General features: G+C 43.9%; 1 protein-coding gene across 1 annotated transcript in view; it reads right to left on the bottom strand.

Annotated features, from left to right (window-relative positions):
- Positions 1–16,541, bottom strand: part of GNA15 (G protein subunit alpha 15) — a 107,172-nt gene that overhangs the window by 38,920 nt on the left and 51,711 nt on the right. The window contains exon 5 of the mRNA XM_044284596.1: positions 12,384–12,513. Within this exon, the coding sequence (XP_044140531.1) occupies positions 12,384–12,513 (130 nt within the window). The remainder of the gene's footprint in view (positions 1–12,383; positions 12,514–16,541) is intronic.

The following is a 16,541-nucleotide window of genomic DNA, read 5'->3' as shown; positions in this document are numbered from 1 at the left end:
ACCCATCACCCTTCTGCACCCATCACCCTCCAGGTAGGTTAGGGTCAGTGAGGGAGAGGCACCGTTAGGCAGGGTTAGAAGGGAAAAGTTAGTTAGGAAAAAAAAAACATTTTATCTGATTTATTGTTTTCTAGCTGTGAGACCCTAGACCCCCCCCCCCCCCTGCCACTTGCACATGGGTCTACTGCAAAAACCAAGTGTCAGGCAATACTGGAGTGGGGACATCCTCTACCAGACCCCACTCTACAGTATGGCCATGACACTCCCCCGGTTTGAGGCCATCCGGAAATGTCTGCATTATTTAGATAATGCAGCATGTCCCCCCCCCCCGAGGTGATCTTGCCCATGACCGTCTGTATAAGATACGGCCGGTCATCGATCACTTCGGGGCCAAATTTGCGCAGGCCTACGTACCTGGAAGGGAGGTCGCGGTTGATGAGTCTCTCGTTGCGTTCAAGGGGAGACTCAGTTTCCGCCAATACAGTCCGACTAAGTGGGCGAGGTATGGCGTGAAAATGTACAAAATTTGTGAGAGTTCCTTAGGGTACATATACAAATTTCGTGGGTACGAGGGGCGAGATTCCTGTATTGAACCCCCAGAATGTCCCCCCACTCTGGGTGTTAGCGGGAAACTCGTGTGGGACCTTATGTACCCACTGCTAGATAAGGGTTACCACTTGTACGTGGATAACTTTTATACTAGCATTCCCTTGTTCAGGTCCCTTGCCGCCAGATCCACGTCCGCTTGTGGGACCGTAGGGAAAAATCAACGCGGCCTCCCTACCTACCCCCTCCAGGTACCTATCCCCAGGAGTGAGACCCGTGCCCTTACCAGTGGAAACCTGTTGCTGGTCAGGTATAAGGACAAGAGGGATGTCCTTATACTGTTCACAATCCACGGTAACAGCATTACCCCTGTCCCTGTGTGAGGTACCGCAGCAACGGTCCTCAAGCCCGATTGTATCGTCGACTACAATTGGTATATGGGAGGAGTTGATCTCTCTGATCAAGTCCTTAAGCCATATAATGCCATGCGCAAAACCCGGGCATGGTACAAAAAAGTTGTGGTCTACTTGGTACAGTAGTTTAGGACCACATATGGGGTGTTTTTGCAAACTACAGAATCAGGGCAACCCATATTGAGTTTTGTTTGGCAGTTAACCGTTACTTTATTACTGGAAAAAATTGGTTAAAATGGAAAATGTTCCAAAAAATAGAAATTCCTAAATTGTTTCTCCATCTGCCATTAACTCTTGTGGAACAACTAAAGGGTTAACAAAGTTTGCAAACCCAGTTTTGAATACCTTGAGGGGTGTACTTTCTTAGATGGAGTCACTTTTTTGAAATTTCTATTCTAGGGGTGCAACGGGGGGCTTGAAATGGGACATGGTATAAACAAAACCAGTCCTGCAAAATCAGACTTGCAAAAACCATATGGCGTTCCCCTCCTTCTATGTCCTCCCGTTTGGCCAAACAGTAGTTTACGACCACACATGGGGTGTTTCTGCAAACTACAGAATCAGGGCAACCCATATTGAGTTTTGTTTGGCAGTTAACCCTTGCTTGGTTCTTGAAAAAAAAATGTATTATATTGGAAAATTTTCCAAAAATTACATTTTATGTCCATTTGCCATTAAGTCTTGTGGAAGACCTGAAGGGTTAACAAAGTTTGTAAAATCAGTTTTGAATACCTTGAGGTGTGTAGTTTCTAAAATGGGGTCATTTGTGGGTGGTTTCTGTTACGTAACTTACAAAGTGACTTCAGACCTGGACTAGTCCATAAAAAATGGGATTTGGAAAATTTCATGAAAAATTTCAAAATTTGCTTCTAAACTTCTAAGCTATGTAACATCCCCAAAAAATAAAATGGCATTCCCAAAATAATACAAACATGAAGTAGACTTATGGGGAATGTAAAGTCATCAAATTTTTTGGGGGTATTACTATGTATTACGGAAGTAGAGAAACTGAAACTTTGAAATTTGCAATTTTGGTAAATTTAGTATTTTTTGTGCAAAAAAAATTAACTTTTTTGACCCAATTTTAGCAGTGTTATGAAGTACAATATGTGACGAAAAAACTATCTCAGAATGGCCTGGGTAAGTCAAAGCGTTTTAAAGTTATCAGCACTTAAAGTGATACTGGTCAGATTTGCAAAAAATGGCCAAGTCCTTAAGGTGAAATAGAGTCCCTAAGGGGTTAAAAAGTGGGTTTTGTAAATTTTAGTTAAAATTTTCAGAATTGGTTCTAAATTTCTAAGCCTTCTAAAGTCCTAAAAAAAATAGGAATTAGAGATACCGGTAATTCGGTTTCCACAGATTTTCTCATGACAGCACCACAGGATGTTGTTCCCCTTTGACCTTCTTGAGACAGGAAACAGAGTAGTTAAAAGGTCCCTCCCACCTCCACCCACCAGTGTTTTTCCAGATTACTACACCAGGATGGATGCAACAGATTCATTAAAATCATCAGAAAATCTTATATGCAATATTTACATAGTAGTTAGTAAGGGAGGGAATGTATGGGTGCTGTCATGAGGTAATCTCTGGAAACTGAATTACCGGTAAGTCTAATTCCTATTTTCCAGCTCATCCCTCGTGACAGCCCCACAGGAGATGTACTAAATCTTAATTTAGGGAGGGGGGGGGCAAGTCTAAGGACAACATATATCAGATAGTTATCATTAGATAAAAATACTATTCCATAGGAATAAACCTGAGACAGAAACTTTTTGATTCTGCAAGAAAACTGAATCTTGATGACAGAATTTGTGAATCCAGTCGTAACTCTGAAATGTCTTTTCATCTGCATCCTTGATCAACAGTCCTACCTCTGTTTATAGATTTAAATAGGGGAAGAATAATCGTCTTATTAGACATCGGTCTTTACCTGTAAGTCTATATGGTAAGTATTATCGTGTAAAAACGACTCGCTCTAAAACCAGATAAAATATTAGAACATCATATATAACCACTGCACCGAGTACAAGTTTACTGAAGACCCCATTGCAGTTCATTCCCAAGAGCTTAATCGTAAAAAAAAATGATAAACAGCTAACTCCGGAAAGTCTACAAGGTATATGTAAGAAAACTGAGCCATTCACGCAATCGTTCCACAATTTGCGGACCTATTCACTTTCAATGGGGCTGGAAAGGATGTGAATCCGCATTTCCGGGATTCGCATCAGTTTTTTCGGGATCCGCAATTCCGTTCCTTAAAAAAATAGCACAATAGGCATTTTCTATTATAGTCTGTGATGTGCGGTCCGCAAATTGCGGATCGCACATTGCAGGTGTCCGTGTTTTGCAGATCCACAAAACACTTACGGACGTGTGAATGGACCCTTAAGGGTTTCACAAGATCTTTACATGGCACTAGCCAGGAGACACAGAGACTGAGGAATGGCAGAAGGTTACAAGACCTATGCAGCGTACATAGCCGCAGCTTATATGTGTGAGCATGGCAGTAAGTGTGAATGTAGCTCCCTGGGTTGGCGTGCAGTGAGGGGAGTCTCCTTCCCGGAGGCGACAGAGGTGCCCTTGAGGTTATGAGTATTAGGTGCAATGAAGGAAGGGTCCTAATGTTCATGACATCAGCACCATTAGGTGCAAATAGATAGAATAACAGTTTAGTTGGGCATAAGTTGACATTTAGTGAAAATCACTTGTCCTGAGGTAGATATACCAATTTATTGCAAAAGAAGGGATAGCTGTAATCCATACAAGAAGAATTCCCAGCCAAGATGGTGCTATCTCCCATTATAACAGGTCTGAGTAGGATCTTTACTAAGTTTCAGTGCTCTGGTCCCACTAATGTTCCTTAACTTCAGGCTGAGCCTTACTATCTCCAGGTGTAGAGTATACGATACCCTATAAATCACATGGCCCGTACACATATATGTCTTGTACTCCTTGAATTACATACAAATTCTATTAATATTGTCCACATTGTCCCTGGAGGAATGTGGCTCCAATACAGCTTAGCGTTAAACTGTATATAGTAAATAAGCACTGTAGGCTACTCCTGTCACACTGGGTCCTTACCTGAGGTCTTCCCCTTAGGACCCCTTTAGCTTTAACTTAACTTCCTGCCTCCTACCTTGTTATTTTTATGTGTTATGACACCAGTAAGAGTCAGCAGGCCCTGCTCGGAGGCAGCAAGTGGCGGCAGGCCCTGCGTGGAGGAAGTAAGTGGCGGCATGCCCTGCGCGGAGGCAGCAAGTGGCGGCATGCCCTGCGCGGAGGCAGCAAGTGGCGGCAGGCCCTGCTCGGAGGCAGCAAGCCATGCACAGAGGCAAGTGGCAGCAAGCCATGCGCAGAGGCAAGTGGCAGTAGCCATGCGCATGAGCCGACACGCCGGGCACAGAAGCCATGAGGCGGCACGCCGGGCACAGAAGCCATAAGGCGGCACGCCGGGCACAGAAGCCATGAGGCGGCACGCCGGGCACAGAAGCCATGAGGCGGCACGCCGGGCACAGAAGCCATGAGGAGGCACGCTGGGCAAGGAGGCCCTGAGGCGGCACGCTGGGCAAGGAGGCCCTGAGGCGGCACGCTGGGCAAGGAGGCCCTGAGGCGGCACGCTGGGCAAGGAGGCCTTGAGGCGGCACGCTGGGCAAGGAGGCCCTGAGGCGGCACGCCGGGCAGAGAGGCCCTGAGGCTGCACGCCGAGCACAGGCTCCTAGATAAGGAATGAAGTCAGACATACTAAGCCAGGTTGCTAGCCTGAGAGATTTAAGTTTGCGCCTTTTCAATTAAATGCAGCCTGAAAATGTTATCATCTTAGCTCCCATTTAGAGCCACACACACATTTTCAATTAATTAGAACTGTTGAGGCAATCCAGCTGGTTAAACACATGCATGGTTTACTTACCTGACAAATAGTTTGCATAGTTTATTTACCAGTCTTGGAGTATGTGCTGCCAAAGCCAGCACCAATAGTGTCATGCAGCATCTGTCAACACTTGCATACGGAGCATTTGGGGGTTTACTGGCACGGCCACTTTATAGGGTAGGAAGGATGAGGATGAACCCACCGATCGAACCCAGGCCATCAGAGAACCCACCTATAGGCTCGGACTCCGCCAGGTGGGTTCCAGGCTACTAAGGGACCTCTTCCCTGAGAGGTGTTACCAAGGCTATTTGAGGTCTGGAAGAAGAGGCCGGAAACCCCCCGATCCTAGTCCCAGCCTTAGGCCCTAAAGGTCCTTATAGAATCTCTTCAACCCTAGAGCAGAGAACCTCCCTGCGTCTATCCCCTGTAGGGACAAGAAAAACACTGGTGGGTGGAGCTGGGAGGGATGAGCTGGAAAAATAAAATGACACTTACAAAATGATGCCAACATAAAGTAGACATATGGGGAATGTTAAGTAATAAATATTTTATGAGGTATCACTTTCTGTTTTAAAGGCAGAAAAATTGAAATTTTGAAAATTGCTAATTTTTCTAACTTTTTAGTAAATTTTGAATTATATAAATAAAGGTGAAGTATATCGACTCAAATTTACCATTGTCATAAAGTACAATGTGTCACGAGACACAATCTCAGAATGGCTTGGATAAGTAAAAGCGTTCCAAAGTTATTACACATAAAGTGACACATGTCAGATTTGCAAAATTAGGCTCTGTCAAGAAGGGGGTAAATGGCCCGGATGTGAAGTTAATAAACACCTCAATCCCCACAGTCTTGAACTCTAGTGCCACCTCGACAGTCAGGAGAAATCAGGCACTACCAGTCAAAGACAAATGCACGTTCTCTGACTCCCCTCTCACCCCTGCATTTATTTTTGATGCTGAATGCATAGACATACATCGATAAAATGTCCCTTTTGTACTCACTCCCCTCCTATGACTAATGCGCTTAAAAGCAGATCCAGGAGAAGCTCCCCCTAATTGCATGGGTTTGTCCCCAGACATAAAACGAAGAGTATCTTCACCAAAAGGAAGACGATACGTTATGTGATAGTACGCCCTGAGAGTGGGGGCCCCTAGATCTCTCTCTCAGGCATCTATGCGTACTGCCAGAGACATAGAGGCTTCCTAAGACTCAGGATGCTCATGAAAGGCCAAAGCATCCTTCAGAATCTCTGATAATCCCGGACAGAACTGACTACAGAGAGCCGGATCGTTCCATTCAGTATCTGTAGCCCGCCTCCTAAACTCAGAGCAATAGCTCTCAGCAGAACGCTCTCCCTGACGAAGGCTTGGTCTCAGGCAGGGAGGTCTGATCCGGGTCATCATAGATGAGACCCAGAGTTTTGGAAAATTCATCCACCGTCCGGAGAGACTGCGATCATAACTAAGGGTCCCCTTTAAGCAATGAAATAACCGCACCAACTCTCTGAATCTCATCCCTAGATGAGTGCCGATGTAGCCTAAAAAACAATTTGCACACCTCCCTAAACAAAATGAAATTATCACTTCCCCCAGAGAATCTGTCCGGGAGGGCAACTTTAGGTTCGAGACACACCTGGTAACCACCACTAGGACCAACAGCCTGTGGTCTCCGGATCTGCAAGACAGTCGTGCGGAGGACAGCTACCTCCATAAGACAGCCCCTACAGCTGTCCGGCCAGTGCAGCAATAGGATGCATGGCTGTACTGAAACAAGCAAAAAATTACAGTATGGGATGGAAACACCACACCAAACATAAGAGGGAAAGGGGTGAGTGAATAAGGCCTGGAAACTAGGGACATCCCCTAGTAAAACCCTAATCAAAGTCATGACTAACTACCAATATGAACAGACCCCAGAGGTAGGCGAGTTAATACACAGAAATACCTAGTGTCCTAACTCACCCTATAGGACCCTGGTACTAATGTCAGGACTGAGACAACCTGTTCCTCCAAAAGGAAGGACGAACAGGAGTCTCCCTCCTTAATACAGGCCTTCATACAAATGACACGGAAATGCAACACACAAAATAAACCCCCCAAAAAACACTTAACTTCAAGTAGCTATGGCAGCACCAGGAACTTAGCCGAGATCCACACACCAGCTATCCACAACTCAAACTGAAGCTATAAACCGCATAGCATAGTGGGAGAAACAATAAATAGAGAAGGTTAAATGACCATAATAGTCACACCTTGGGAAAGAAGGTTTGGCAAGCACCAGAAACACAGATGTAATTTGATCCAAACAGAAAACATGTCAGATCAAACCATGTGTTGCCAGTCTTACCGATCTCCAGCAACCTGCCGCGGGAACGTCCTTGACAGTAAGTTTATATGCTTTACTTCTGTAACATTGAGTAATGTGCATAACAAACCACACCCTTGCCACTTCCCGAGTTGAGTTTTAAGTGGTGTGAACAGCATTAGCATGTCTTGGATACATTGAACAATTAGTATATAAACTGAGATTCTGGGTTATGTAAACAGGCACAAGTCTCCGGTATGACATTAGCCTAAGGCTACATTTACACAACAGTGAAAAGAATGGCCATGAAAAATGGACACACTGCTACTTCTTCATGGCCATTTTTCAATCTTTTTTGCATCCATTTTCTGGCAATTTTAACGGCCATTTTTAATCCATTTTTAACCTCTTGAGAACACAGGACATTTAGCAGACACTCTAACAATGCTGAGGGGGGTCCTGTGACCCCCAACCCCCCCCCCCCCCTCCCCATTTCCCCATATCAGCGATCACAGCAAACAGGCAGGGATAGTTTTAGGGGGAAAAAAAAGTTTGTGCTTCACCCTGATCGGGTGTATGGGGTCCACACCACACTCAGCTGTGCGACCCTAGACCCCCCAGGGGTGCTGCAGCTTGCCCCCCCCACACACTTCTTTTTTGTGTGTGCTGACTGTTTGTGGCCAGCACTCTTAGTGTTCGGCCACTGTTAGCGCATCGCCCACCCCACCGCTGATAAGCTTCGGACCACTAATCAGTGAGTTTGAATAATTTTTTATTCATTTTTACTGGCTGTATTCTAGAAAAAAAACAAAAAAAAAACTGAGTGCCTCAAACATAGGGTGATACGCAATGGACATGGACAAGTATAATATATTGGATGCTCAGACAATCCGTCCTATATCTGAGGGAGGGGTGGATCTCCAAAACACTTCATTGTGACTTTGTATACCTTTTTTATATTGGTATTTTATTGGACATGAAGAAATAAGGATCCATTTATTGGGAAGCACTGGAGCCAAGATCTGCTTTTAGATTAACTATCAGGCCAACAATAAAGAAAAGAGTAAATTCAGATGCCACATTGTTAAGGGATGGTGTGGCCCTTTGAAATATTACTGCCTCTTTTTATTTGAACAGCTTTGTTAAATTGTTCTGTGCGTTTTCTGTCCACCTTCTCTTGTCTGTGCTGCCTCTGTATGTCTGTTTGTTAAAGGGGTTGTGCAGTGGGTAAATATTGATAACCTATCCTCAGGAGATATTTGTCATGGAGTTAGCGGGTATGCCTCCTCTTCAAGATTACACTGCGCGTTGTCTCGCTCATCTCAACGGCAAAGAGCAATTACAATTGTAATTACACTGGACTCCGCTACAAGTGAGATGATGCACAGTGTAATCTTGAAGAGGGAGGAGCTCTCACATGAGAGCCACCACCTCTCAAACAGCTGATCGACAGGGGTGCCAGGTTTCAGACCCAGGCTGATATGATATTGATGACCTATCCTGAAGATATCAATATCGAACCACTGCACTGCCCCTTTAATGTCTGTGTGTTGGACTCATTGGTGTTAGTGTTAGTCGGTAAAAAGCAAACTTGGCTAATGAGGGTGCAGCGTCCCACTACGTGTGTGTGGGCACTGCTTAAAAGCACTTTATATATTATTAAAAGCACTAGGTTGTTATGTATAACTTTGCATTTGTGTATCTGCAAAATCCCTGTTAACAGGCCTATTAGGTGCAATTTATACATCCCACCACTAGATGGGGATAAAGTTCAGGTCGTATATATATATATATATATATATATATACATACCTAGGTAAGGCCTAGTTAGTCAGTTGAGACCAGGATGTAGTCAGAGAAGAGAGAAGATCTGAGGTAGTCAGATCAAATTAGTGGGAGGAAAGACAGAGTGAAGACTTTGCAACACAGATTAGTGAGTGGAGCCAACTTCGCTAGAAGGTGATACTCAGATGTGAGGCACAGAAGAGCCTTTTCCTTCTGTAGCCGGACTGTAGACTTGCATCCCTGACCAGTAGGAGAAGAGTTTGCCTCCCTGGAAAAGAAACAAGCATTCCTAGGAATTCATCGGTGATAAGAGCCATTATTGAGGGCCACAGACACCTTTGCATGGTGGAGGTTTTATAGCTTCAGGCAGCCATACCAAACTTCTAAGAGACAGTTGAGTTTTCCTGTCCAGAATATTCAGCTTGTAGGGAAAGTCAAGGAATAGGATCCAGCACATCTAAAGGAACCAGGTACACCTAACCCACTTCTCCAAAAGCAAGAAACCTAAACAGCCTAAAACAGTGGATTTGCAGAATTAACTCTGTACCATCTAGAGACTGCATGATTGTACTGCTGCAACCAAAAGACATCCAAAGTAAAAGTTGTGAGTTGCATCTTACCACTGTCGCCCTCATTATTACTACCTATGGTTGTACCACTATTAACGATACTGGCATCACAACAAAAACCATCAAGGGACTCAGCCGCAACAAGCACCCTAAGCACCCTTAACATTAAGGGCACCTCAACCACCATCTTGGCTAATGCTTCCTACCACAGAGTGTGCTCTGGAGGATTTTGTGCTGTCCACCTCAACACTGTGCTGCCAGCCCAGGGAGGCTATCTGCTAACCGTGAGTAAACTGATGAACTGTGTGTTATATCAATTGGCCCCTCATCGGTCCACCGTGCACCTCACGTGTTGCCGCTGCTACTGGCTGGCTGCAAGGGCAGTGACTCTTGTCATGTCCTGCTTCCTGATCTCTGCTCCTTCCTCTCTAGGGGAAAGGTAGAGAATCAGGAGATAGGAGGCAGGACAGGCTGGTCTCAACTGCCACTGCCTTGGTGTACTGTGCATCAGTTAGAGGAGGGATGTTCATAGTGGATGTTGAGACACCATTTTCTTCTTGATGTGATTGTGTGCTGAAGATTGATTTAGCAGTGAGCCAGTGATTTTTAAGCAACTACCTGCAGCCTGCCCCCTGAAATAGAAGATTCAAACTTACCTGCTCCATGCCACTCGGTTCCCCAGCGCTGCCTCCACTGTCTCCAACTTCAGGTCCTCACACTGTTTGCATCTGGCCACATGCCCCACTCCAGCCAATTACTGGGTTTAGCGGTGATGTGGCCACAAACAGCAAGTCATTGCGCAAGCCAGTCAATGGCTGGAGCAGTGCAGGGACCAGAATTTGGAGACACACGGGGGCAGCATGGTGAACCAGAGCAGTGTAGAGCAGCTAAGTATGAATGTTCTAGTTCAGGGGGCAGGCACTTTCTTAAAAATCAATATTACCGGAAAACCCCTGTGATATTTCTTTGTGCTATGTATGGCTGCTCCACTCACCTCTGTTTGGTAAATTAGTGTCAGTCTGAAGTTGGAGAGAGAAGAAGCAGTGTTGGGTTGGCAAGAGCAGTCAGCCAGAGTAGTGTAGGAGACAGTGTCTCTGAGGAACACCCTACTTCTAAAAGTATGTGTATTTGCCCTCTGCCATTACCTTCAGTAAATAATTATTTCTTGTTTCACTATGCCGAACTGATTATTGCCTCTCTTTCCACCAACCCTGTCTCCCTGCCTTGCATCACCATGTATCAACCAACACCAAGAGCACCTTGAACCACCATCAGGGGGGAGAACATCTCCAGTGAGTTCCCCAAGGGGAAGAAAATGTGTCCCTCCTTTCACTGCGTGACACGACACGGGGAGCACTGGAGCAGGAATACCACCATGAATACTATTACCTCCATCCTCACCACAGCCACCACTCTAATCCTCTCCACCAGACACCTCCCCTGTGGGCCATGGCAGTAGAAGAAGACTAAATATAAGCAATCAGTGAAGTCTATTCCTGTAACCACCAAGTGGGATGTCTTATCAAGGGTGCCCTTGCAAACATCAAGAAAAATGTGCATTTAATAGTAAACTGCAACTATAAAGCAAACAAGCAACTGTTGAGAACAAAATTACGTTTTTCTGTTTTCCTGCAATTGTACCATCCATGGTCATATTAATGTAGAACATCCTCTAACAAGCTCTTAAAAGTTTATAAAAATATTATTTTATTCTAATGGCACTTTCTAGCCTGAAACAGCAGAAATTTTGGTAGACTATTGCAAACTATTGGGTTGTAAAGTGGTTTGGGGTATTGTTTTTGTGTTTTGTACAATTTGGTGTGTTGTACTGGTGGGGAGAGGTGCTTGTTCTGGTGCTGCATTGCGTGGTTATCACAGCTCAGGAAAATTATCAACTCAGCACCATGATGGTACCAGTGTGGAAGCAGCTACGCACAAGTGTGGAAACATAGACATACACCACCTGGGCGTGGCTTAATGATTATTTAGACCAGGATTCACCCGCTGGGTGGACTTAGTATGTGTGACCTGGTGGTGAGGAAAGTCCTGAAGTTGTCCTGATTAGGTCACACTATGGGTGTAACCCAGAGAGAGGAGCAGAGGTTTTACCCGCCTCCATCAGAACAGTTGTTAGGAGCAAGAAGAGTGCTAAAAGAGAACCTTCAGTGCACATAAGCAACTTAGTCAGAAGAGATAATTGCCATCCACACTTGAAATGTTGGAAGAACTATGCCCTCCTGCACAATTGCTCCGAAACCTGCATTTTACAGGATAATTACAAGTAAAGCATTGTTGATGTTTTAATGTCTGTATTATGGCTGCAACACATGGGCAACCACCCAACTTCTACTGGACCAAGTTTAGATGAGTATAAAAGCCCATGGTGGTCTGTGTTCAGTTCAGCAGACATTGAGCTTTTGTATTTTGTATCACAGACCATAAAAGGCAGCCATATTATGTGAACTGCTCTTAGGCCACTTTTATGTGCCACTATTTTGGTCAGCATTTTGCGTCAGTATTAGTGGTATCTACACAGAGACAAGTTTTAATGGAAAGATTTGATGTATTTGATCCACTCCTAGTTTTGGCTTATCGATACTGCTGTGTTAAGAAATGGCCTTAGAGACCATGTTTAAAATATTCTTCAAAAGCATACACTTTTTTTTTTACTTTTAGAGCTATGATTTTATGTTTGTCTTTGAATGAAACCACACTCAATTGTGAAAATTAAAGGTAGCTTTTAATAGAGAGACATAGGATATTCAATTTCTTATAAATAATAATATATCATCAGACCTATCAGAAGTACATGTAGATATGCTGCCAGGTACAATACCTCCTTACTTTTATATGAGTGCATTTTTATTGCCTATAACTTATAAATGTCTTACCTCTTGCCTGTTTTCCTCTAACTGCTGATCGTATTCACTGAGAGAAGCCAAGTAGATAAGACAATTCACATTCTCAAAGCAATGGATCCACTTCTTCCTCTCAGATTTTTGACCCCCAACATCCACCAGCCTATAAAATATGTAATTAATATATGAATAAATAATATGTAAATCATTATAAAGAACATTGAAGAGAATTTATTATGTGACTTGTGCGAGTTGTCTGGTGTACAAAAGTCAAAAATTTTGGCAGTTTTGAAAAAACATTTTTTAAATTTTACATTGCTTACTCGACACTTATCAAAAACATGAGTGGGGCTAAGCAGCCCAACAGAATTACTATAATTGACCACAGAAACTGACAAGTATGCTCATAGCTGGCATACCGTAGATTTGCTTTTCTTGTACATGGACTGCCAGATGCACCAAATTTGTTATGAGGCCTGCTCCTCTCAATTAACTTGATGCATCTTACTTCAGCATCCTTAAGACAGACAAGGTAAACTCCAGTCTTAAACTGGGTTTCAGAAGCTACAATATTGAGGACCTATCCTCAGAATAAGTCATTAATATAAGATCAGTGGAGTCTAACTTCTGCACTCCCACCAATTAATTGCTTGAAAGGGATGAACGTTGATGCCTTCTCACATCATACCAAGCACAGCGACATACATTGGATAGAGGCTGTGCTTGGCATTGCATTCTAGGCCCATTCATTTGAATGGGACAGAGCTGTGCCTAGGCCATGAGACTGATGTATGTGATGTAACTGGTCTAGAAAAAGGCCACGGTGCTGACCGAAGCGTTGCGACCTGAAATTGCTGACCTATCTTAAGAATCGATCATTTACATGTTATTTCCAGAAAACCTCTTTAACAAATCCAGGATAACCTTGTGACACTGTGTTCATCACCACAATGTCCATCAATGCTTGCATGTCACTCTATCCATTTTAAATGATGACACCATTTAATACTTTGAAGATATGCCTTATCTCTATAACTATAGCACTTTGTTAAGTCCAATCTGACATTCATCATGAAAATGGTGGATTTAGAAATGCTTTAAATGAAGCCATCAAGCATTCAACCAGACTTCCAGTTCAGCCATTTCAACCCATGGTATCCTGATATCAATGTGTCTATGCCACAGGTTACATATATACAGGGCCAGGACAAGGGGTAGGAAGGGTAGACAGCTGCCTAGTGATCCATGAGGATGGGGAGACAATTATGGAATACAAAAAAGTTACAGTGCCGACACTGCACAAAGGGAAGTGCTCATTTGTATAAAAACATCACATAGGATTAAACACTTTTTATAGTGTGGGAGACCTATGAAAACTATTTGCTTTCATGTAGTGGTAACCCACTGGCAGAAAAGGGATAGCAATGGCTGTGAGGGAGGTGTGTAGGGTCGCTCTGGTAGACACTTGGTAGTTGTACAGGAAGCAGTAACAGAGACAAAAGTCCAAATTATATGTTTTTATGTTACACATATATTTAAACATAAGCATGGCCTTAACAAATAGGCTTAAACAAACAAACCCTGCTGAGCTGAGCCAGTACCTAATACAACAAGACACTATACAACTATACGTGGGACCAGCTACCTGGCCCACCTGTACAAATGGAAAGTATTGGGTGGCACATGCAATACCTTCTGTAGTTCAGCAGTCAGCTTCTCCAGGTATGGCCACATTTCTCAGCTCTACACTGAGCTTTAAGTTAGGCCCCAATGACCGATGTGACCCGCAGCTGTGGGCTATGGAAGGCCAGGACCAAAGCCCAGGTACAGTGAGCGTCCCACTGCCAACCTCACTCACTCCAGTATAAGCAGGTCCCAGTATGTATTTTACAATCTATGTTAGCTATGGCTAACAGACAAAACAGGCTATCAACCCTGCTTATCCTGTGTCTGGGTTAACCTTTCGGTTCCCAGAGACACACCCAAGGCTTATCACACAAAGTTTAACTGTTTCAATAGTGCAATCGAGAAAATAGAAAAAAATCAGCGGCACTCACCAGTTGCAGGTTTTTACAGGGCTGGGGCGGACAAGCCTTTCATTGAAATAAAACAACCGCCTAGGCGGTGTGTGGCAGCGACAGACGTTTCGCACAATATGTGCTTCTTCGGAAACGGCCGTCGCTGCCACACACCGCCTAGGCGTTTTTTTTATTTCAATGAAAGGCTTGTCCGCCCCAGCCCTGTAAAAGCATGTACCTATTGTCACAATAAAAGTGATGATATGTTGAAAACCTGCAACTGGTGAGTGCCGCTGATTTTTTCTATTTTCTCAATTGCACTATTATATTCGCAAGCAGGCACCTCCGCATTGCCACCTGATACCCGACTTTCACAGAGGACATTTATTTACTATTACCAGCGTGTTACAAGGGGAGTGGTGCCGTCTGGACTATCTTTATCTGTGGTGTATGTTAACTGTTTCAATGGCAGATATCGGTTCTCCCAAAGAACGATACCCTTCTCACAGAGGATATACAGGTCCTTCTCAAAAAATTAGCATATTGTGATAAAGTTCATTATTTTCTGTAATGTACTGATAAACATTAGACTTTCATATATTTTAGATTCATTACACACCAACTGAAGTAGTTCAAGCCTTTTATTGTTTTAATATTGATGATTTTGGCATACAGCTCATGAAAACCCAAATTTCCTATCTCAAAAAATTAGCATATTTCATCCGACCAATAAAAGAAAAGTGTTTTTAATACAAAAAAAGTCAACCTTCAAATAATGATGTTCAGTTCTGCACTCAATACTTGGTCGGGAATCCTTTTGCAGAAATGACTGCTTCAATGCGGCGTGGCATGGAGGCAATCAGCCTGTGGCACTGCTGAGGTGTTATGGAGGCCCAGGATGCTTCGATAGCGGCCTTAAGCTCATCCAGAGTGTTGGGTCTTGCGTCTCTCAACTTTCTCTTCCCAATATCCCACAGATTCTCTATGGGGTTCAGGTCAGGAGAGTTGGCAGGCCAATTGAGCACAGTAATACCATGGTCAGTAAACCATTTACCAGTGGTTTTGGCACTGTGAGCAGGTGCCAGGTCGTGCTGAAAAATGAAATCTTCATCTCCATAAAGCTTTTCAGCAGATGAAAGCATGAAGTGCTCCAAAATCTCCTGATAGCTAGCTGCATTGACCCTGCCCTTGATAAAACACAGTGGACCAACACCAGCAGCTGACATGGCACCCCAGACCATCACTGACTGTGGGTACTTGACACTGGACTTCAGGCATTTTGGCATTTCCCTCTCCCCAGTCTTCCTCCAGACTCTGGCACCTTGATTTCCGAATGACATGCAACAGTCCAGTGCTGCTTCTCTGTAGCCCAGGTCAGGCGCTTCTGCCGCTGTTTCTGGTTCAAAAGTGGCTTGACTTAGGGAATGCGGCACCTGTAGCCCATTTCCTGCACACGCCTGTACACGGTGGCTCTGGATGTTTCTACTCCAGACTCAGTCCACTGCTTCCGCAGGTCCCCCAAGGTCTGGAATCGTCCTTCTCCACAATCTTCCTCAGGGTCCGGTCACCTCTTCTCGTTGTGCAGCGTTTTCTGCCACACTTTTTCCTTCCCACAGACTTCCCACTGAGGTGCCTTGATACAGCACTCTGGGAACAGCCTATTCGTTCAGAAATTTCTTTCTGTGTCTTACCCTCTTGCTTGAGGGTGTCAATGATGGCCTTCTGGACAGCAGTCAGGTCGGCAGTCTTACCCATGATTGCGGTTTTGAGTAATGAACCAGGCTGGGAGTTTTCAAAAGCCTCAGGAATCTTTTGCAGGTGTTTAGAGTTAATTAGTTGATTCAGATGATTAGGTTAATAGCTTGTTTAGAGAACCTTTTCATGATATGCTAATTTTTTTAGATAGGAATTTTGGGTTTTCATGAGCTGTATGCCAAAATCATCAATATTAAAACAATAAAAGGCTTGAACTACTTCAGTTGGTGTGTAATGAATCTAAAATATATGAAAGTCTAATGTTTATCAGTACATTACAGAAAATAATGAACTTTATCACAATATGCTAATTTTTTGAGAAGGACCTGTATACTGAAACCCTTGTCTTGGGCACCAAGATAGTTATTTCTACCCCTTATACAAGTATAGTTGCATGCGTGCAGATGTAATATAAACG

This window comes from Bufo gargarizans, chromosome 1, assembly GCF_014858855.1.
Source record: "Bufo gargarizans isolate SCDJY-AF-19 chromosome 1, ASM1485885v1, whole genome shotgun sequence".
Classification (NCBI taxonomy): Eukaryota; Metazoa; Chordata; class Amphibia; order Anura; family Bufonidae; genus Bufo; species Bufo gargarizans.
The sequence above is the reverse complement of the archived record's forward strand: the minus strand, read 5'-3'. Positions and strand labels throughout refer to the sequence as shown.